Source organism: Gadus chalcogrammus, chromosome 19, assembly GCF_026213295.1.
Source record: "Gadus chalcogrammus isolate NIFS_2021 chromosome 19, NIFS_Gcha_1.0, whole genome shotgun sequence".
NCBI classification, from domain to species: Eukaryota; Metazoa; Chordata; class Actinopteri; order Gadiformes; family Gadidae; genus Gadus; species Gadus chalcogrammus.
In genome coordinates, this window is record NC_079430.1 from 2,928,555 (window position 1) to 2,952,086 (window position 23,532).

A 23,532-nucleotide genomic window follows, 5' to 3' on the forward strand; every position below is an offset into this window, starting at 1 on the left:
TTTTTATGGGTCAGACGGAAATGTTTAATTTGCTGGAAGGATGTTTTCCTGCCAAAACTGGGTTTGGGTAGCAGGAAGGTGAATCACATGATCACATTCATCAGGAGATGCCTTACATATTTTATTACATTTTTTAACATACACTTTTTTACATATTTTCTTTTCTTTAGTAAGAACGAACAATAATGTTAAAATCGAATCAAATTTATATAAAATACATAAATGATATTCACAAAATATAAACTTTATAAAATTCATTTTTTTCCCAGAATTAGAAAAACTGCAAAAGTAGTTTTTTCAATCGGTTTTTTTCACGTTTTCCTGGAAATTTTGTAAAAATGATTCACGTTAGAAGCAAAACATTTACTTTGAAATCACTTAAATTAAATAAGTGTTATTGAATGGTAGAACCCCCCCCCCCCCAATATATAGTTAAACATTAAAGAACAAACAAATCAAACAAAGTAAACCAACGTGAATAAAAAATAACTGAAATATAATGTTACATATTTAATGAGCCGATTGAGAGGGGGTGTGGTCAGGGGGGAGAGTTAGTGTTCAGTGGGAGGGTGTGTGTTCGGTATAGAGGGGGTTGGGTTGTGTTTATTGGGAAGGCGACGTGGCCTCAAAGCAAGGCAGTAAAAGAAGGTCACTTACAGGGTTAGCTGACAATTTAGAGTTGTTTACCCATTTTGTGTTCCTTCCAGGGGGATGGACCAGAGCAGGGAGACCACTTTTCTGTCCATCGGTTCAGCGACCCCCTTACTTACACAGTAAGCCTATGGGCACCGATGTCAATTCAAGGTTGGCTGAGCATTAGCTCCACAACTCAACTTAATACACCTTCCAGATATATCAAACATGACTCTATTTAGGTGTGTATATCTGGAATATCCTACATTAAAAAGTTGAATTCCAAAAACGAAAATGCAGTTTATTTTACTCAGTTACTACAACCCTTTTTGTTCAGGATAACCATTTCTTCTCATCACAATTGATTTGTAGAAACTGGCGTATAAAAAAAAAAAAAAAAAAAAAAAAAAAAAAAAAAAAATCAGGCTGCAGCAAATGTTTCTAGAATAAGCCAAATTCTCATTTTGGAAATTTCTCTTCACATGGTTTATTCTGGATACACACAAGTAATGATTAATTTTGTCATAATCTGGAAATTGAAATTTACATAATGCTAACCGGTCCCAGGTATGTACTGGGGGAGCAATGAACTGATCAATGATTTTGTATAACCCTGGGAAGGATAGCAAAAGGCAAAAAAAGCCAGAATATTGCCACATTTAATTAATATTTGGCAACATTTTAGGGTTAAAAATGTCTAATCATTTTTGGCAAGGTTTGTTAGATAGATTTATGCTTCCATACTTAAACAATCAGAAAATACAAAACTTATAAAAAACTGTTGGGAGAATGCTGGAGAAACCAGTATTGGTAGCTCACCAGCTTGCGGAAGTCCCCAATCAAAGATCTGTGCTACCAAACTTGGTAGTGTAGTGAGCCCAGGACAGGGAGCAAAAGTTTGTCCTTCCTGGAGAGGTTTGTCAGCAGAAGTAACAGCATGCCCACTTCATTACTTAAGCTGCCACAGCGGCTAGCTATGGTTGCCTTCCTTATCAAGCCAAGCCTCTCATCAGACAGTAAATCCTTCTGTCCAAGGGCAATACTTTTAACATATTCCCACCTTCAGTTAAAGGAAGTAATTTTGTAGTTTCAATTAAATTCAGTACTTTAGTAGTGTCAGTTAACGGAAGTACTTTAGTAGTTTCAATGAAACGAAGTTCTTAAGTAAATTTAGTTAAAGGAAGTACTAAATATAACTACTATTGCAATAATTATTTTGATCAAAGTCAAATGGAGGTCTTCCTCCAAGGTTTTTTCTTTGCTCTTCATATAAGCTTGTGTTTCCCTGAAGTGGCTAGCGGCTAACAGTTGGCTCCAAACAACTAGTGGCTAACAGCTAGTGAGTGTTGTTTGAGGGTGTAGTAAGATAATCAAAAGCTGTATTTTGTTCCTAGCATTGTTCCTAGTTTTATCTCCCTCGATATATTCATCTTTTTTTTTTTCAAAATTGTCTCTAGCAACTACCTGCTAGGGCCTGCTCTCCGGAGCTCTGGAAACATGAGGGTGCATCATTGATGCCCCTCATTCCTTCCTCACCCTACATTAGCCTTTTAAGTGTTTATCTTTCGATTGTGGTGATTACATGTGTTTCATTCGTTAGTTAGGTTCATCTTTACTATCATTTTGTAGTATATACAAATCCAAGGACTGTATATTATTTTCCAATCTTCAGATAACCTCCAATATCCCTCATTACCTTTACTTAACAACAGCAAGTGACTTGAAGCTAGCAGCTAGAAACTAGTGGCTAACAGCTAGCATCTAAAGCTAGTGGCTAACAGTTTGCGGCTGACACCAGTGATCCTGTTAGCTTGTGTTTTGTGTTATTCACTCAAAGTGTCAGTAGAGGTGGGAGGGGGTCAGAGGCTGGGTTTAGTTCAGGGGTCCTTTACTTCTGAATAGCCGTGAGGTCCCGAAACAGCTCAGAGTTCAGGGCTCCATCTCTTCTTCTTGATGGCGGCGAGGTCCGGCTGCAGCTCAGAGAAGGTGAATCGGTGTGAGGGGTGTTGGGGTCCATCACTTCTTCTTGATGGCGGCCAGGTCCCGCTGCAGCTCAGAGAAATTGGGTCGCTCCTCGGCACTGTAGCGCCAACATCTCTCGATCATGCGGAACACGTCGTCAGGGCAACGCTCAGGGCGGGACATCCTGTAGCCTAGCAACGGGGCAAACAGTATTGTCAGATGGCTGCACTACGCACGGAAACCCTAAGAACGAATCTAATTGAAACTCACCTTTCTCAACCTGCTCCCTCGCCTGCTGGTTGGTCATGCCGGGGTAAGGACACACCCCCAGGCTGAAGGTCTCCCATAGCAACACACCGAAGCTCCACACGTCACTCTCTGAGCTGTACCGCCCTGAGGATCGAAACAAACACCCTCACTCATAGCCGTAAAGACAAACAAAACAAACACCCCCCCTCTGAGCCGTAAAGACAAACAAAACAAACACCCTTCCTCTGAGCCGTAAAGACAAACAAAACAAACACCCTCCCTCGCCTTAACCATACAGTGCTGGGGGAAACACTGGGGGTGTAACGGTACACAAAAGTCCCGGTTCGATACGTACCTCGGTTTTGAAGTCACGGTACGGTACAGGACGGTACAGTTCATAGTTAAGGGGAACATTTTTAAAAACTACTTGTTTGTCAACCACGGAGAATGGCCTGAGATCAGCAGCAATGAAAACACCAATAAACGTGGTTATGGCACCGGCATTTTTGAATGGTTGTTGAAATAGGGTTTTGAGCTGGGTTTGCACCGCGCGTTTTGATAGGTGATAGTAACACCTGGATGCTGCCTTTTCAAATGTGTGTGCATGTTAAAGTGCTGTACGTAGGCACGGAGAGCCCTCTCCGTGGCCGGAGAGCCTGTCGGAGACCCTCTCCGTAGCTTACGTGCGCATCCAATATTTTTTAACTATCCGTTTACGCCATGGACCTATTGGTCGACGCAACGGAGACGGCAAAGTCTATGATTGGTCCTCTAACAAAATAATTTCCTGAATTACTTCTCCGGTTTGATTTTGCACCTTAATTACTTTGTACATCGTTTACTTTGCACCTTAAGGTCCAATAAAACCCCAAATAAGATTAGAAAAGCTTTGGAAGTTTATTTACAACACTGCATGCAACACTACATGGTTTGTAGTCAACATATTTCGATCGGGCGGCGAATTGCATTGCGTATCCGACATCCCGACGGAGAGCTGCTGAGGGGTCTCTGTACTTACTGAGTCGGAGTAGTATACTTTGGCTCAAAGGTCCGGGGGGAACTCCGACTTCAAGCTTTAAATTCTGCATCGCAAAACAAGCCTTAACATCTGCCATATTAACGCTATGTACGCCACAAGTAAGCACCGTGGCCCACGTCTGTACAAATACGTGTTTCGTTACACCCCTACTAAACAAACAAAGAAGTTATGGAACCTAACCGTGGATAAGGTTCCTTCCTGTAATTGAGTCCTTACTGTATTTGAAGGCTCCTTGTTAAGGCTCCTTACTGTAGTTAAGGCTCCTTACCGTAGTTAAGGGCTTCGGGGGCGGTCCACTTGATGGGGATCTGCTTGAGGCCAGAGGAAGAGTAAACTCCGTCGTCTTCCTGACGGGACATCCCAAAGTCACTAATCTTCAGGATGTCTCGCCCACTTCCTCCACTGAAGCTTCGCCCACCCCCACCAACCCCGCCCCCCTCTGCCCCAACCAAGCAGTTCCTGGCTGCCAGATCCCTGAGGGAGAACAAACCTTATTAATATCATACCAGAAAGACCAAGAAACCTTATTAGTATCGATGATATCTTAGCCAGAAGGGAGGCATTCCCTTACAGCAGCCTCGGATGAAGGCAAAGAGTCTAGAAGACTGGGTATGTTAGCCGGATGAGGTTCCTAGTACACCTACACCTCTTAGTATTGGGGTGCCCCGTACAAAACCCACAGGTGGAGGCACCACAAATCTCCAGAAGTCATATTATTATTTATTAAACTTCCTCAGAGATGAGTGGGAACCTTTGACTTTGATAAATCAGAAGAGCTCAAAATGGATTTATTGAATATCAAATTGCTTTCAACTAAAGCACTCTAAAGCACACACAATTTGAATGAATTGTTGCAAGTCGCTTTGGATAAAAGCGGTACACAGCTTGCTTAATGCCTTTAATGTAAATGTAATAAGAATTTATACATGTTCATCATTGATGAACGTGAATAACCTGTGTTTAAAGTTGTTGGCTTGCAGTGACACGATTCCTGTTGATGACCGATTCATTGTATTGATGAACTTGTATTACCTGTGTATACAGTTGTTGGCTTGCAGATAAGCCATCCCTGCGGCAGCATCCAGAGCAAACTTGACGAGCTGCTTTGTCTTCAGCTCATCCCTCTTCTTCCTCAGGAATGACAAGAAGTCCCCACCTACAAAGACACCCAACCTTTAGCACTAACAACCTGAGTATGAAAGGCCACCTTTAATCCTCACGTGAACACATAACCTTAACATGAACACCTAACATAACCCTTAACATGAAAACGTAACCTTAACCTTCAACATGAAAACATAACCTTAACCCTTAACATGAACACCTAACCTTAACATGGAAACCTAACCTTAACCCTTAACACGAACACCTAACTTAACCGTTAACATGAAAACATAACCTTAACCCTTAACATGAACACCTAACCCTTAACATGAACACCTAACATTAACATGAACACCTAACCTTAACCCTTTACATGAAAACATAACCTTAACCCTTAACATGAAAACATAACCTTAACCCTTAACATGAACACCTAACATTAACCCTTAACATGAACACCTAACCTTAACCCTTAACATGAAAACATAACCTTAACTTTCAACATGAACACCTAACCTTAACCCTTAACATGAACACCTAACCTTTAACAAAAACTGAATGCTTAACCCTTAACATGAACACTGAACTTTAACATGAGAACATAACCTTTAGCCTTAACATGAACGACTAACCTTTAATAAACACTGAAGGCTTTCCCCTTAACATGAACGACTAACCTTTAACAAACACTGAAGGCTTTCCCGTTAACATGAACGACTAACCTTTAACAAACACTAAAGGCTTAATCCTTAACATGGATTAACCTTTAACAAACACTGAAGGCTTAACCCTTGACATCAACACATAACTTTAACATCAACTCTTCACCTTTAACCCTTAACCTTTAACATAAACACCTAACCCTTTAACAGTTAACCCTAAACATCAACACTTAACATATAACTCTTAACATGAATACTTAAGCTTTAACCCTTCAAATTTGGTGAGGGACATCCATCTGACATGAAACCTAATCCCTTAACATGAACACCTGACCCTATCATTTAGCCCTTAAAATACACACTTTACCGTTTACCCTTAACATGACAAACTGACCTTATATCCTAATCATGAACATCTAAAGGGCTGATTATGGTCCCACGTTCACACAACGCATGGATCCTGCAGACACGCAGATGCTTCGACGCAGTTGTGAACCTGTTTGGGTTCTGCGTGGGGTTTTAGTGAGCAGACCAATCACAGCCCTTGCTGCTGCGTCGCTTCGATGGAACGTTACCATTTTTTGGAGTCGCACGTCAGGCCCTTGCAGTGGACGCAAGGAGGGTCCGCAAGGACGTAATGGGTCCGTAACCCCCTTGTGTTGCATGAACGAGGGACCATAATCAGCCTTTAACTCTTACCTTAAACCCTCAACATGGACACCTATAGTTGAACCATTAACTTCATATATTCCTTGAACTTCTGAAGTTCAGAAGTTACTTCCGCCGTAGTAATTTCTGATATCTTGAAACAACGACTCGTATACGCTACCAAAGTGGTCTCAGCCAAATTTGTACTGTGTATTGAGGTATATACGACTGTCAATGTACTGTATGCAGTGTTGGGAAGGATACTTTTAAAATGTATCCAGCTACAGAATACATGTAATATGTAAAGCATTCCGTTACATCACTCAATCTGAGTATTGTATTCTGAATACTTGGATTGCTTCCACATTGAATTGCATTTTATAAGTGTGGGAATGTGGCATCAAATCCTGCGACCTAAACAGGCCTATTCTGGTGTGTTCTTCTGTTCAAACTGGTTGATTGTGTTAGGGCCAAGTCTCCCTGAAAGTGCACTATATTATAGGCTGTAGAGGAACAAAGACTATAAGTGTATGCAAAAGATATTTGCTATTACGTCAACAAAAAAAAACAGTGCATAGGTGTTGCCTATAAAATCACACACACACACACACACACAGAGACAGAGAGACAGAGAGAGAAACAAAAAAGCGTCTGTGAAAGTAAATAATCATGGATATCCAGCAGGCTGCACTCGTTGTGATATTGATTTGTTTCATACAGTTGTGGACCAGTTCAACTCCTTCTCCCTCTTACTGGTGCTGAATGTGATAAATGCATCGGCATCTTTGTGTGTGTCTTTCAGCATACGTTTTATTTGGATGTCTGTCCAAATATCCAATAGACACTCCGTCTCCTCTTGACTCATGTTGAGCCACGACTCATTTTCACCCGACGGTCCGACAATGTGCTGCTAGTCTTGGAGTTACCGCTAATCAAACAATAATTCCCATAATGCACGCTGTTGAGCGGGGGCCTGTTAGGTCCAAACCCCGTACCAAGGTTAGTTTCGAAGCAAACTGAGACCAGCTCTACAGGGAGGTCCCGGCCGGCAGATTTGTTTCGCATCAAAGTGAGGTGGTTGCATTCACACCAACGCAAACGTACTGAACCAAACTCGTTTAGTGCGCACTAAATGCTGTTGGTGTGAAAGCACGAATAAACTGCTGAAACAGAAGTATCGTCATGTAATCCATTGATTTCAACAATGTAACTGTATTCAAAATACCAACAATTTAAATTGTAACTGTAATGGAATACAGTTAGTTATAATTTGTATTCTGAATACGTAACGCCGGTAAGTGTATTCCGTTACTCCCCAACACTGACTGTATGTATTCTGTTTGAAATGTACTGCCAGTGTAAGGTATGTAGGTAGCTATGTATGCATGTATAGACTCTGTTCTTTCTAACCCTATACATGCTGGCGTCAGAGAAGGTTAAGCTTCTCCATGGTCTTTGGTGCATATATATACACAGCGATATATGATATAGCGATATGAGCTCATACACAAGGTGTACAAGCTTAAAAATGAGTATCACAAGTTCCTTTTTGAACTTCCTTCCCTTCCTAAAACCCATATTTTTTTTAATCACAGCGTAATTCATGCTGAGGCAGGGGGTTCAGTGGAACCATTAACAGTGAGTGTGTACCTGGTACTAGCTGTATCTCTATGATACAGGGGGTTCAGTGGAACCATTAACAGTGAGTGTGTACCTGGTACTAGCTGTATCTCTCTGATACAGGGGGTTCAGTGGAACCATTAACAGTGAGTGTGTACCTGGTACTAGCTGTATCTCTATGATACAGGGGGTTCAGTGGAACCATTAACAGTGAGTGTGTACCTGGTACTAGCTGTATCTCTATGATACAGGGGGTTCAGTGGAACCATTAACAGTGAGTGTGTACCTGGTACTAGCTGTATCTCTATGATACAGGGGGTTCAGTGGAACCATTAACAGTGAGTGTGTACCTGGTACTAGCCGTATCACTATGATACAGGGGGTTCAGTGGAACCATTAACAGTGAGTGTGTACCTGGTACTAGCTGTATCTCTATGATACAGGGGGTTCAGTTGAACCATTAACAGTGAGTGTGTACCTGGTACTAGCTGTATCTCTCTGATACAGGGGGTTCAGTTGAACCATTAACAGTGAGTGTGTACCTGGTACTAGCTGTATCTCTCTGATACAGGGGGTTCAGTTGAACCATTAACAGTGAGTGTGTACCTGGTACTAGCTGTATCTCTCTGATACAGGGGGTTCAGTTGAACCATTAACAGTGCGAGTGTGTATACTAGCGCTATCCCTCTGATACAGGGGGTTCAGTTGAACCATTAACAGTATGGGTGTGTACCTGGTACTAGCTCCATCACTATGTAGATAGGCTGCCGTTGCGTGCACACTCCGATCAGACGAACAATGTTGGGATGTTCGTACTGCTTAAGGATCCTGTTGGAATGACAATAAAAATGTAACCAAGTGGGGGTATTAGTACTATATAGACAGACACATGGATATAACGGACATAATGTATATAATAGTAAGCCAGACGAGCCCTGCTCCTTAACAACCAGACCCTACCAAGACCCCCACCCCAGTCCCCGGCCCCCAGCCCAGTCCCCGGCCCCCACCCCAGTCCCCGGCCCCCAGCCCAGTCCCCGGCCCCCAGCCCAGTCCCCGGCCCCCAGCCCAGTCCCCGGCCCCCAGCCCAGTCACCGGCCCCCACCCCAGTCCCCGGCCCCCACCCCAGTCACCGGCCCCCAGCCCAGTCCCCGGCCCCCAGCCCAGTCCCCGGCCCCCAGCCCAGTCACCGGCCCCCACCCCAGTCCCCGGCCCCCAGCCCAGTCACCGGCCCCCACCCCAGTCACCGGCCCCCAGCCCAGTCCAGTCACCGGCCCCCAGCCCAGTCCAGTCACCGGCCCCCAGCCCAGTCCAGTCACCGGCCCCCAGCCCAGTCCCCGGCCCCCAGCCCAGTCACCGGCCCCCAGCCCAGTCTCCGGCCCCCACCCCAGTCCAGTCCAGTCACCGGCCCCCAGCCCAGTCCCCGGCCCCCAGCCCAGTCACCGGCCCCCAGCCCAGTCCCCGGCCCCCAGCCCAGTCCCCGGCCCCCAGCCCAGTCCCCGGCCCCCAGCCCAGTCCCCGGCCCCCAGCCCAGTCCAGTCACCGGCCCCCAGCCCAGTCCCCGGCCCCCAGCCCAGTCACCTGGCCTCTGACAGGAACTTGATCTTCAGCTCTTGAGGTAAATCTTCTTTACAGGTCTTTACAGCCACGGCCATCTTGTCTCGCTGCAGAGTGCCTTTAAACACCTCCCCAAAGTTACCCTGGCAACAAAAAAATGTGATGGAATGTAAACCCAGCTCCAACATTACTGTGGTTACCAAACCATGAAGAACATTTAAACACCTCTCCCACGTTACTGTGGTTACAAGAACATTTAAACACCTCTCCCACATTACTGTGGTTACCAAACCAGGAAGAACATTTAAACACCTCTCCCACGTTACTGTGGTTAGCAAACCAGGAACAACATTTAAACACCTCTCCCACGTTACTGTGGTTACCAAACCAGGAAGAACATTTAAACACCTCTCCCACGTTACTGTGGTTAGCAAACCAGGAAGAACATTTAAACACCTCTCCCCCAAGTGTAATTCCAGTGAAAATTGAACCTAGGGTCTTTGTTCCGGCATGTATACCCATCAAATAAGCCCTCCAGATACTTTTTTCATTGAAAATCGAGTATAGAGTTTGCCCGGCGCAATGTTTGTCTTCCATTTTATTGGTTAGGGGGCACTGCGAACGCTTCCAAATCTGCATTTTTTAACCACTAATATTGGTCAAAATAGCACCAAACCTCTGCAGTAGCATGATTAGCGTCCCGACACACAAAACGAAGCATCAAAAACTTTGTTTGCATTAACTCTATGCTCGATTTTCAATGAAAAATTGATGGGTACACATGCCGAAACAAAGACCCTGGGTTAAATTTTCACAAAGATTACCCTTTCAACACCTCTCAAACGTTACTGATGCAATGTTTCCCCCAGCACTGTTGTTAAGGCGGCCGCCTTAACAACAGTAGGGCCCCGCCTTGACTACCAATGTATAAAAATATATATTTAGAAAAAAATAAAAAATGTAATTGTTATGCATAACAAAGTACAAAACTCTCATAGGGAAAGAAAACATACTTCCATCAAGTATAAAAAATAACATAAATAATGCATCGGTAATACTGTTCAAAACAATAGTCGTGCCATAAAGCTTTTTCAATGGAATTGAAACGGCGGCATCAGGTGGTTTTATATATTATTGCGAACTGAATCCCTCACGCACCGAAGACCCCTGGTATTTTTTGGTTATAACTCTAGTTCGAGCTTTGGTTGCTAAGTGGTATCGTTTGGACAGTTCTAAATCAGTGTAGTCTCAGCTTTCCCATGATATAACAGTTTGTGTAAAAAACATGACGTGAAAAACAATAAACATTGTTGTTGCACGCTAATTATTTGGGTTGGGATTGGGATGGTCTTTTGTTTAGCCAACAATGGATATGACATCTTTCTAGGGGTCTTTACATACAAGGCTTTTTCAAAGTATTAAAACACCTTCACATTTAGTGGGAGGTGGCATTGCCCGGGTCTGGGGACTCGGGGGATAAGCAGTTGATTTGAACTTATTGGTCCGTGTATCCAACAATGAGAGCGTTCACACCAGCGCTGCCATACGACTGCTAGGTAACTTCTAGCGCTGCTCTACACATGTTGAAGTTCATCGCCGTGCCACCCTTTAACACTTGATATTAAAACACACAACAAAACCTCAATCTAAGTCTTCCAACATGTGTTGTCCTTTTTACTACATGGGTAAAAATATATTTCTATAGATATACGTACACACATTTGAAATATTTGGATAGATCAATGATTTAAATGTGCATCCACTAATTCCTGACAGTAATTGTTTATAAATCGTGAAGGAACAGCAATTAAATGACGTATGAATTGATTAAATGATCGTACCTTGCCCAACAGTTCGCCCAAAACCACATCTTCGTGATTTAAAATCCATTTTTTATCCTGGAACACACAAACAGGTCAGTTAAGAAGACTAGTGGTTATGCAGTATGTAAACCTGAAAAGGGCTGGCTAACCTGAACTGGGAGGAGGCGACGGGGGTTACCTTGAGAACAGGGGTGTGTAGGATGACTCCGGACTTCTTGGTGATCACCTGCTTTGTGCTGAAGTGATGATCAATGAGCTGCGGGATGCTGGGAAACCCGGTCCCTTCAAACCGATACTGGTTCTACAGAGAGCGAGCGCAAGAGAGAGAGACTCGTGATTGAAGAAAGGCTCCTTCATCAATACCTAGCCTAATACTAGCCTAATTCTATTGGTGGAGAGCAATGCAGGAATAGGGCAAATATGTCCTCAATGTATTTTCAAAATGAAATCAACGAAGTTGCATAGAGTTGCAGATGGAACGTGTAGTAGAGATTGGGTAGCATGGCGGCTGTTAGTCCTCTGGCTCATTGAACATGGCGTATAGGTTGAGTGACGAGGCCCTCACCTCGGCGTACTGGATGATGAAGTGGCGCCTCGTGGCCTCCCAGTACACCGACAGGACGTACTCTCCTGGTTTCCCATGAGACTCTCTGACCAGGAAGTCTCCGTGAAGCCGCAGCAGGTCCTGGGCCTCTGCCCGCGGCACCGCCCCGTGGTACCAGTCCAGCTCCACCAGGGGCCGCTCGGCCCCGCCCGACCCCGACCCCAGCCCCCCCGTGGGGCACGACGAGGAGGTGGCCGGCCCGATCACGTCGAAGAACTGCTGCATAGTGATATACATGTCAGCTCAACATCCTCCACCTCTAAACTAGACTAGTACAACAATATTAACACAACATGTCAGCCCTACATCTCCCACCTCTAAACTACAATAGTATAACAATATTAACACAACATGTCAGCTCAACATCTCCTAAGTCTAAACTACAATAGTATAACAATATTAACACAACATGTCAGCTCAACATCTCCCACCTCTAAACTACAATAGTATAACAATATTGATCACAACATGTCAGCTCAACATCTCCTAAGTCTAAACTACAATAGTATAACAATATTAACACAACATGTCAGCTCTATATCCTTTACCTTAAAACTAGAATAGTATACAATATTAATCACAACATGTCAGCTCTATCCTCCCACCTTTAACTATGGAAATATAACATGTCAGCTCTTTATCTTTCCATACTATAATATAAAATTGTAATAACATAATTCGTAATGTTATGCTAGGATAATGTTACAATAACATATTAATAATATCATATAATAATAATAATATAGTATCATAAAATAACATAATATACTACAAAATGATCAACAATAATAAGCTTATAATATAGTATTATAATAAAATGTGTCTCTCACCGAAGATGAGGAGGAGAGGACAGATTTGGGAGAGCGGATCATCCCAGCCAGAGAGTGGCGTAGTGTGTCAAACTTAGAGATACGATCTTTACCTTTGTCCTGGGAAACAACAGTCATTCATTCATTGTTATTACTATACAAAGTTTAAAGGGCGTTACAAATTGTGGAACACAATAATTTCTGGTGCAATGTGGACTCGGTAGCCAGTGGATGTCGGTATGTTGCAGACCTACTAGCAGCCAACCAAGGGCCAATCATTGTCAGCCCATCTCTTGCTGGCTAGCACCGAAGAACCATACAATATATAATATCTATATATAATACACATCCATCTCTCAATATCTCTAGATAGAGATCAAGATAGATTATATCTATCTATATATTTTGGGATGCTACAATTTATCGATGTTATATACTGTATACATGTGTGTCACCACGGTTACCGTGGAGCCAACGGACTGGGCATCGTCCTCGTAATTGAGAGTTGGGGGCGGGACAACTGGGGGCAGGGGCGGGGCATCACTGTTGCCAGGGCCACTGTTCCCAGGGGAAATCAGCTTCTCTTCAAGCAGCGATTTCTGGGAAAGCAGTTTCTCCTCAGAGCAGCGCAGGGCCTGGACGGCCTGACGGAGCTCCTCCACCGACAGCCGCTGGCCGAGCAACAGCACCCCGCTATAGAGAGAGAGAGAGAATGAACACGGAGAGAGAGAGAGAGAGAATGAACACACACACACACACACACACACACACACAGACACAGACACAGAGAGAGAGAGAGAGAGAGAGAGAGAGAGAGAGAGAGAGGATGAACACGGAGAGAGAGAGAGACACAGAGGAGAGGATGAACACGGAGAGAGAGAGGAGAGAGAGAAGCAGCACCCCGCTATGGAGAGAGAGCGAGAGAGAGACAGAGAGGATGAACACGGAGAGAGAGGAGAGAGGAGAGAGAGAGAGAGCAACAGCACCCCGCTATGGAGAGAAAGGAGAGAGGAGAGAGAAGAGAAAGAGAGAAAGAAAGAAAGAGAGAGAGAGAGAGAGAGAGAATGAACACGGAGAGAGAAAGGGAGAGAGCGCGAGCAACAGCACCCCGCTATAGAGAGACAGAGAGCGCAACAGCACCCCGCTATAGAGAGAGAGAGACAGAGAGAGAGAGCGAGAGAGACCGCTATACAGGGAGAGAGACAGGGAGGATGAACACGGAGAGAGAGACCGAGAGAGACAGACTGCATTCACAGTCTAAGTGCCAGCAAGGACAAGAAGTAGTTCACAGAACGACCAGAAGAGGACCCAGAGAAAATAAGTGGATATCAAAGAGAAAAGTAGTAAAATACACGAATTACAAACAGAAAGACAGGAAGTAGTTAACGGAGAGACAGGAAGCACAGCCAAATATATAGAAAGACAGGAGTGCACTGACTCGCTCTTCTTCTGGCAGCTTTGAGTCGACTCCTGCAGCTTGGCCTCCAGGTCGGAGAGCAGGGCCTCTTTACTGCTCAGGCTCTCCTGTGTCAGTGCTAGCTCCACAGTCCCCGACGACAACCTGAAACACATCTTAATGGTCAACACATAATTTGTACCTTAAGTCATTTCCTCATGCATATTCACGAGAGCCTTGCTGCCCAAGCCTTGATGAGGACTGCTAACTGGTCAAGTACCAGCTACCACCACTTATGAGGTGATGCTATCCAATTCCCCTTCAAACTTTAATATAAGAAATATGAAGCTTGGAGGCAAATATGTCCCTTTCTTATTAAAATGACGTTATTAAGATAAAGACATTTTGGAGTATCACCGCTGCTGCTTGTCTCATCTCAGTGCCATTAGAACTGCTCGTGAAATGAGGCCATATCACGAGCCGCAATTCTGTGATGGTATGATAATAATTTGACTGTTGGGGAAACTATACGTTGTTTAATCAGATTACAGGTATTGGTGAAGGGGATCTCTATTGGTGTGCATGTGAATGTGGCGAGTTATGAAATACATAACTATTTTTGTAACATTATTATTCTTCTGTTCGGGGTTGGAATTGTGTTTTCGTTTAACAAAGGTTGCGATGGACTGAAAGTTGAGAATCTTTTAAGTTGCAGAAATTCCCAATACGATATTCATTACTTGTATTCAATTGGCATTCTGTATCTGAATTAGTGAAAATTGAAAGACTAATTGAAATCGTGTTTTTGAAATAGTTCAGCATGAAATGTTTGAATTTGAAAGGTAAATTCTAAATGAATAAATTCAGATGAAGTAGTATAGTATAATACTATCAGTATGATAATATATTTTTTGTGGTGCTAACATTTCCATATACAAAACTCAATGGCTATTAGCTTACAGGGCCTGGAGGTTTTCGGCGGTCAGATTGTTCCACAGGATCTCATTGGCTGCCATGTTCTCTGTGTCTTCCAAAAGAGACGCATCAAACTCCACATCGGCTTCTTCTGGCTCAGGGGTCCTGATTGGTGGAGAAGATAAACCACAAATTGTAAACATCAGGTGTAAGTGTCAAGCATTTGACTTATCTTTAAGCAAACGTTCACTGCAGTTCTGATACTGTGGGTGTTACAGTAGTGGTTCGAGGTGTAACAATTCTCAAAATTCATTGTTCAGTTTACACCTTGATATACATAAATAAACAGGGAAAACATTTCTGGGTTTTATAACATCAACTACAGTTGAATAGAGTGGCAAAGTCACGCCCCTTCCGGTAGAGCTATGCCGATGGGGAGATTGTCGGTCTTGTCCACGCCAGTCGCAGGGAGCGTGACGTCACATTCGAGACGTGTAGTCTTTCTCATTGTGTTTTCTCTACATCCTTGAACAATTGCACAATAAACGGTTGAACTCTTGAGATGAAAATGTATCATTTAAATCCACAAACATCATATGTGTAAACCGGGGCATATGAAGACTGGGACCAGAAAATAATTACTTTCTCTCCATTGAAACCCATTCATATTTTTCGATCTCATAGGTCCCATGGGCTCTACCGGAAGGGGGCGTGACTTCGCCACTCTATCGAGAACACAAAAGAACACTATGAAGGGAACTTTATAAATTAACTTAAATTGACAAAGTTAACGAAGATGAATAAAAAATAAAAATAAAAACATTTCAATGAAGTTTTAAGTTCTACTTCAAAAACCCCATGGTGTCCCCGTTCTCAGTGAGAGGCCGGCTCCCCATGCTGCTGACCCCTGCATCGGTCCCCCTCCCTGGGGGCCTACTGGGCTGAATGGGGAACCTGGCTCTCATTGTCCTTCCATCATGGAGCTGCACTGCCTTGTCACGCTGCACCTCATCCACCACCGGAGACCAGAGGCTCATGCTTGATCAATAGATTTGACATTTACATTTAGCAGAAGCTTTTATACAAAGCGCCTTATAACCATTCACACACACACGGCGGAGTCAACCACGCAAGGCGACAGCCAGCTTGTTCGCAGTTCGGTTTAGGTGTCTTGCTCAGGGACACCTTGACCTCCTGAGCTAGGCCAACCCCTATACACACACACACAGATGCATCTCAATGAATCAGAATATAGTGGAAAAGTGAAATAATTTCCATAATTCAATTTAAGAAGCGATTATAGCATATTATATAGATTCATTCCACTAACAGTGAAATATCTCAAGCCTTTATTTGTATTAATCTTGATGATTATGGCTTACAGCTCATGGAAACCCAAAATTCTGTATCTCAAAAAATTTGAATATCACACAAGATAAAATAAATTATATGACGGCCTACTGAAAAGTATGTTCTTTTATATGCACCAAGCACTTGGTGGGGCTCCTTTTGCAGGAATAACTGCATCAATGCAGAATGGCACGGAGCCGATCAGCCTTCGGCCAGAAAAAGCACCTCTACTGAGATGTTGATTCTGAGTCACTGTGATTCACGGATAACATGATTGTGAGTTTCAGTAGAACTACCGTGGAAATTGTAGACAGCTGTTCACTGCTCATTATCCTTGTCCCCGTTTTAGCAAATATTACATCTTCATCAGAAAGAGTAACAATGTCCTTAATGTTTATCTGAATGCTCTTGCCTGTAGGGGCTTAGAAATCCGCAGCTAAAGGTGTCTTGAGTTCCATCTAGTGGGGACATCTGAAACTTGTGAGGCGGAAGCTGGAGCACTCCATGTTCTTCCTTTAACACTGCTGCAGCATTGGGGTTACAATGCGAAGAAAATACCACATTTCTCACTAAAAGCGGGTTAACACCAATCCCCTTTCAGGAGGCAAGGTTACTTTATTTGAAGAATAATCAAATGCTTGGTGACAATCTGCCTGCTTCAACCGCATTCACAATATTCTTGGCGTCTTGCGTTGTCACGTGAATTGTGGTGTTGGTCTGTCTGTTGGTCTGGTAAAGCTCCCTGTGGTATTTCTGACAAATAGACACTTGTGTGATGGGGTGTAGGGGTAAAGAAAGTGGTGGGTAAAATAGGAATTCTGGGATCAAGGTAAAGCGGGTGACTAAATACTGGTAAAATAATTATGGTATTCAGAATATTTATTATTAGAATTATTATTATTTATTTGTATTTGGAATAAACAACCGGTAGCACATGTGTATGGGGAGCATAACTCTCAAAAAAATTGTAATCTCAAATATCACATTACTTAGATATTTACCCGTGAGTGACAGTAGAAGAAGCTAAACATTAGGATGTAACATATGGATAGAAAAAATTGTTGTTGGCATCTCTTTTTCCTATCCCTGTTACTCTCCTCTTTGTTCTTCCTCTGGGTCTCTCCTGTTTCTCCTCTCTGTTCCTCCCCTTGTCTCCTGTTTCTCCTCTCTCTGTTCCTCCTTGAAATCGTGTTTTAAAATAGTTCTAACAATAACCCTGCCTCACCACTATTTGCAATGATTAAAATGACGAAAAGAGGTCTTACAATCGCTATACAAGCATTTTAAAGACATAAAAAAAAAGACATTTGATTTTTTTTGATGTTTTACAAATCACTGTATATCCATTGGATAGGATTCCAGACACGCTAGTCACCTTTGACAGAGAGCTGGCTAGCAAGAGTAAGCCTCAGTCTACAGCTCTGCAAGAGACTATATGATTGGTCACAGATACCGTTTCACAAATACCGTAAACACTGATAATTCAGCGCAATTTTGAAATCTTTACTGTCTATTTCTGAAATGTAGAAGGCAAGTAAACACTGTTTACGAGCATAGCCTCCAACACAGGCCCGCGTGTTTGAGCTTCATACACATCGCATGTCTGGAGAACGAGGTTGGCATTACCAAGTTGTCTGTAATCTAGTGCGGTGTGATTGTAATGAAGCTCTGTTGCATTGGAGGTCCACCCATCTGTAGTTGAAGCAATGCATTATGCATTGCTCAAGTCCTCCATTGATTTAGCCTTTACTTCGTAATAAAGTTTAGGCAACACAATTTGACTGAAATGCAGTCAGCTCGTCAATTACTATTGTTGTTCCAGAAGATATCCTTTTCTCGATTTCAACAACTGAAAAAGGGCAGATTACCAGTGCCATGAAAAACCTGATTGCCTTAGTAATGGATCAGAGTTAGCTTTTAGCCTCTAAAGATATTGGCAAAAGTTTACTAATGTTTGGGATTATTTTTTATGGGCCGGGGATATCAATGTAGGGATGATGTTTTAAGATATTCACTTTTGTATTTGAAGTGTTGCCTGTCGCCTGTGGTAGGTTTCTGAAACACAAATGTTTGGCTATATCGGTGACAGGATTTCCATTCCTATATAATCCACATGATTCCCACACTGCTGACTTGAATGTGCCCCGGGATCTACAATGTCAGTTTTATTAGCCATCTTGAGTATATTAAACTATGTGAGCATACTCTTCTTTACGAACATTTACCACAGGCATGATCCCCAAGTACTATGTACTAGGTACACCACTAGGCTCCTAAGCACTTATTGTATGTCATACTAAATTATAGTAGTTAGTGTAGCATCTTATCCTAGCTATTTCTGTTGTATACGGGGAATGGGTTAACCTAGCAATTGTTGGTGCATGGCACTTGTTTCTATGAACGTCCTTAGTGTACCGACAGACATATATTGTTTCACCTTCTCCTGACAAATGTATCTATTGTCTGCTAAAGTCTGCTAAATGCCCTAATTGTAAATGTATTAGGTGACTGTGGGACTATGTAGTCTTAAAGTCATCGCTGGGTCTCTGGTTCAAATCTAACCTCAACTAACCATTCTGTGAGACAAACATTGTTTACTACCATGTATTTACTAGGCCCCCACCACACTGTTCACTGTAGGATGCCATTATGGTGGTATGCATCTATATTTATTCTTGAGTTTCTATACTGATCAAAAACAATGTCTGGACATGTTTCTTTGGGATGGAAAACCTGAATCCATCAGTAATACTGGTACAGTAAGGGTAGAACTGGTAAAATACTTGTGGGATTGAGCGTAGTACTGGTACTGTGTGTGTAGTACTGGTAAAATACCCATGGTATTGAGCGTAGTACTGGTACTATGTGTGTAGTATTGGTAAAATACCTGTGGGATTGAGCGTAGTACTGGTACTGTGTGTGTAGCAGTGGCGGCTGGTGGTTTTTAAAGTGAGGGAGGAAGGACTGCGCGCTTGGTTGCCATTAGCCTGCTTGCACTGTTGGTGTATGGTGGCATAAGAATGTGAGACTCAAGTTGTTTCAGGGTGTTTTGGTGAACAAAATAGAAGGGAGGGAGTTATGTGAACAAAATGTATACAAAGCCACCAGTCACAGTGGCATCACTGTAATTTGAGAAGGAAAGGATGCAAAGCATATTAGTCAAATCAGGCCTACTATTGATTTGTAAAAGTAAATAAAAAAATCTGGGCCTATCATTGGGCCTATTTTTGCCCTCACTGACTGAAGTTATTTAGCTATGTTTATTTTCAGTTACAATTGCTTGTAATGCTACCAGTAAGTAATGCGTACCTAGCAAACCATGTAGCACTCACAACACTGACGTTGCCATTACTTCTGGTGACCTTGATTTTGGGAAGTGGTCTACCTCTTTCTTTGGTCGCTAACTTAGCACTGTAACTGAATGAATGGAATGCTTTTGTAATAAGACGTTAACAATGTCCTGCGTTTCCAATGTTTCCATTGTGCATTTAGGATCTCGCTATCGCAGATTTCACTTGCTCTGCGTCTCTCAGACTGAGCACCGCGGCAACGCAGACCGGGTTTGTTATCGACAGCGTTGCCAGATTGGGCAGATTTCCCGCCCAATGATAATTCTTCCAGCCTAACATGGTTAAAAGTAGCCCAATTGGGTGGGAAATCTGACCAATCTGGCAACACTGCTCAACATCCAGGGATCCTGCTTATTGGTTCATAGCGCAGACGGATAGATTTTTGCGCGAATCAGACCCCTTAAGGTCCCACCCACTCAGAGGAGGATTTTCCTCCTCTCTCCCATTGAAACCCATGTTATCCACCGGCCGCCAGTACTTTCGGGAAAATGAATGGGAGTCAACGGAGGCGGAGGGAGGACGTTCCTCCCTGAAGTAATTGTCAAAAGGCGATAGGGGGTGCTAATGTCCCTTTACCCAGGGAAACGAATATTATATATTCAAAGGCAATAAAGTAGTCATATTTAAGGGCATTCATTCATTACAATAGTCTGGGCAATCTACATTTTTTATTCTCAACAATGTTAGGGAGGATCTTCCTCCCTCTCCTCAATGGAGAAGCCTCCACTGGTGTGTAGTACTGGTAAAATACCTGTGGGATTGAGCGTAGTACTGGTACTATGTGTGTAGTATTGGTAAAATACCTGTGGGATTGAGCGTAGTACTGGTACTGTTTGTAGTACTGGTAAAATACCTGTGGGATTGAGCGTAGTACTGGTACTCGGCGACTGGGTCGATGCTCTGGATGGCATCCTGGATTTCCTGGTGAACACGAACCATTTCCTCCCCAAGAAGGCTGCTAATCTGGCTGTAGTCCTCCAGAATCCACTTCCTGTTGACACCAACAAGTGTCACCAAGTGATCGTCACTCAAGCCAGTGGTCAGCATCGCTATTTTCACGTAAAGGCCGACCTCTAGTCAACGGCATGCTCGACGATATGTTGCTATGGGGTGTCATATTGTTTACAAAGTATGGAACGCATTATATTTAAATCAAATAATCTTCCATTATTATATATTATTATTCTAGTAATGCATTTAGCTTTAAAATTATTGTCCAAATCTCCCATCTTTATAAGTGTCAATATCCTAACTTTCTTTATAAGTTTCATTATCCTAACTTCATTTTCATTAATCCTCATGTGACAGATTTACTCAACTCTGGAATCCACACTAGGACCATCCTATCAGCCATTTATATACGTAGTCATGGATACCAAGCTTGGCAAAACCTAAAAATGTTTTGAATTTAACTCAATTGGTTACACGCTCAAGGTGACATGCACAGCCAGGAAGAGATGCCTAAATGAAGAAGGTGCATCTCACTGAGCTGTTGTGATTAACATTGCATGTCTACATGAAGTGCAGGATACGACGCTTAGGACAAGCTTACCCCCCAGCTAGGCCGGGATGCACGGGTCTCAACCCCATGCGCCGTGCCGTTGGGAAATGCTCCTGCTCTAACTGATGATGGGAGCTGTACACTGAGCCCACTGATGTGCCACAGACACGCGGCAAAGATATTAATATATTTTATGCGCAAGCGTAAAATAGCATTTTTGGTTAGCATCTTTGGTTAGCCTCTTTGCTCTAGCGCTAGCATGGTGTGCTCGATGGTCTTACAGTGCACCGGTCATGTCCTCCTGCATCCTCTGCAGGGAGTCCAGGAGGCGGGGCAGGGCGTGGCAGCGGTGGTGCTCCTGGTGGAGCCGCGCGGTGCGCACCGCCAGCACGTACTGGTTGTGGAGGTTGTGCAGCTTGGCGGTAGCCTTGTCGTAGCGCTCACGAGCACGCTCCGCCTCTTTGCCTGAGACAAGGAGCAGGATTAGGATGATCTGCAGATAGCGCCACACACACACACACACACACACACACACACACACACACACACACACACACACACACACACACACACACACACACACACACACACACACACACACACACACACACACACACACACACACACACACACCTTTGACCATGGCTTCCTTGTACTTTTCTTTCGCGCTGTGGGCCTCTCTCGTAAGCTGACGATACGTAGCCTTCAGCTTCTCCAGATCGGCCTTTGTGACCTGGAACGATATTTGAGTGTTGCATTTCTTTATAGAGAACATCTCCACATCCAGACTGGACGGCAGGAGAGTTAGGGTCAGGTTCAGGAGTCAGGGGTCAGGGTAAGGCACCTTGCTGCGCTCGCTGTCCAGGGTGGTGTGGAGGGTCTGGTAGCTCCTCTTAACCTGCTGCTTGTCCCGGATCAGCGTGGCTAGGCGATGGAGCGGCCCAGAGTTGACATCGTCCGCATGGCCCCGCATGACGCGCCCCAGCTCCTCCGTCTGCTTCACCAGCTGGGTCCATGACTAGAGACACAATCAGCCCCTAGCTTCAGCCCTATGGTCATCATAGCTGGGTCCACCCCCTAGCTTCAGCCCTATGGTCATCATAGCTGGGTCCATGACTAGAGACACAATCAGCCCCTAGGTTTAGCCCTATGGTCATTGCTGGGTCCATGACTAGAGCAACAGTTAATATTATGACATTGGACAAGTGCCCCTGCTCAACAGGGTATCGACTGAGGTGCTTCAAATGAAACAAAACTAATACACAACATTGAATTGTTTACAGTAGAGGCAAGATGTTATTTATGGACCATGTCACTATGAATGATGATCTGAAGATGGTGCCCTGGACAGCTACCAAGGTGGGCTGGTGCGCACTGTTTAGAGAGCCCAACAGAGGAGCTTCTTCCTGCGACAGCTGAACAAATTTAAACTGCTACAGAAAAGGGTGCTCCTGCTACAGAAAAGGGTGAAAAAAGGTACTTTGGCATAAATGGTTGTTTATTCGTTTACATATATTTTTTTTATAGCTTTTAAATAAGGACATTTGCTTAGTTGTACTGTTCAGTAACTTGCAAATTGAACTTAAAAAACAACATGAAAAAGACTTGAGGATCGTGATCCTGCCTGAAAGGAATCGTGATATGGTATTTCTGCCACATCGCCTACCCCTACATCACACTTTTATTCCCCATGGTAGTGGGGCTCTCCTGTTTTGAAGCAGAACAGGTTTTACTAGACATGTCACCGCATGTGCATTTTAAAGAAAATGCGTTTCGTTGCACCAACTCGTTGTTTGCAATTCTGACATCCTAATGCCACCGCGGCTGATGAGCGAGCATGCCGAGTTACAAGTCCCTGGGCCGCTCTGAAGGGGCCTTGCTATTGATCGAACATTGGGGCTGATGGCTTAGGTTTGATTGTGAGTTATGCCGTTCCCAGTAGCAGAGGTAGTACTTTGCTTTTTGGAGGCCCGCTAATGCGCGGTTTCTATACGTGTACGCCGTTTGCCTTCGGAGCGGTTGAAGTCAGCGTTTTTTCCCCATTGACTTCCATTGTAAAAAAATCTGGCTTATGGTTTGTTATGTTTTTCAAGGTACAGCAAAAACTAACCTGACGGATATTATGGGTCCTTTTGACAACCTTAAAGCAGGAAAACGTTCCTTGTTCAGCCTGGCAATCTGACATTTCAGGTTGATGAGCCGATCATCACCGATCACGTATTTAGGGCGTATATCGATAACAATCTGTTGCCGATCAATCGCATCACTTTAGTAAGATATTGTCCGTCAGTCATTTGTGTCAATTAGCCA

General features: G+C 43.6%; 1 protein-coding gene across 5 annotated transcripts in view; it reads right to left on the reverse strand.

Moving 5' to 3' along the window:
- Window positions 1-230: 230 nt before the first annotated feature.
- The window catches only part of fer (fer (fps/fes related) tyrosine kinase), a 28,155-nt gene continuing 4,853 nt past the window's right edge, over window positions 231-23,532 (reverse strand). For 4 of the 5 annotated variants that reach the window (XM_056578826.1, XM_056578828.1, XM_056578827.1 and 1 more), the window contains 17 exons: window positions 22,067-22,240; window positions 21,856-21,955; window positions 21,504-21,687; window positions 20,575-20,712; window positions 15,067-15,186; window positions 14,149-14,271; window positions 13,175-13,403; window positions 12,732-12,830; window positions 11,863-12,120; window positions 11,476-11,598; window positions 11,316-11,372; window positions 9,499-9,617; window positions 8,651-8,745; window positions 4,916-5,039; window positions 4,152-4,357; window positions 2,866-2,988; window positions 231-2,786 (listed from right to left, as the gene is read on the reverse strand). In XM_056578826.1, the coding sequence (XP_056434801.1) occupies window positions 2,650-2,786; window positions 2,866-2,988; window positions 4,152-4,357; window positions 4,916-5,039; window positions 8,651-8,745; window positions 9,499-9,617; window positions 11,316-11,372; window positions 11,476-11,598; window positions 11,863-12,120; window positions 12,732-12,830; window positions 13,175-13,403; window positions 14,149-14,271; window positions 15,067-15,186; window positions 20,575-20,712; window positions 21,504-21,687; window positions 21,856-21,955; window positions 22,067-22,240 (2,409 nt within the window). In that variant the 3' untranslated portion in view covers window positions 231-2,649. The remainder of the gene's footprint in view (window positions 2,787-2,865; window positions 2,989-4,151; window positions 4,358-4,915; window positions 5,040-8,650; window positions 8,746-9,498; window positions 9,618-11,315; window positions 11,373-11,475; window positions 11,599-11,862; window positions 12,121-12,731; window positions 12,831-13,174; window positions 13,404-14,148; window positions 14,272-15,066; window positions 15,187-20,574; window positions 20,713-21,503; window positions 21,688-21,855; window positions 21,956-22,066; window positions 22,241-23,532) is intronic. The other variant, XM_056578829.1, reaches the window with a different exon arrangement.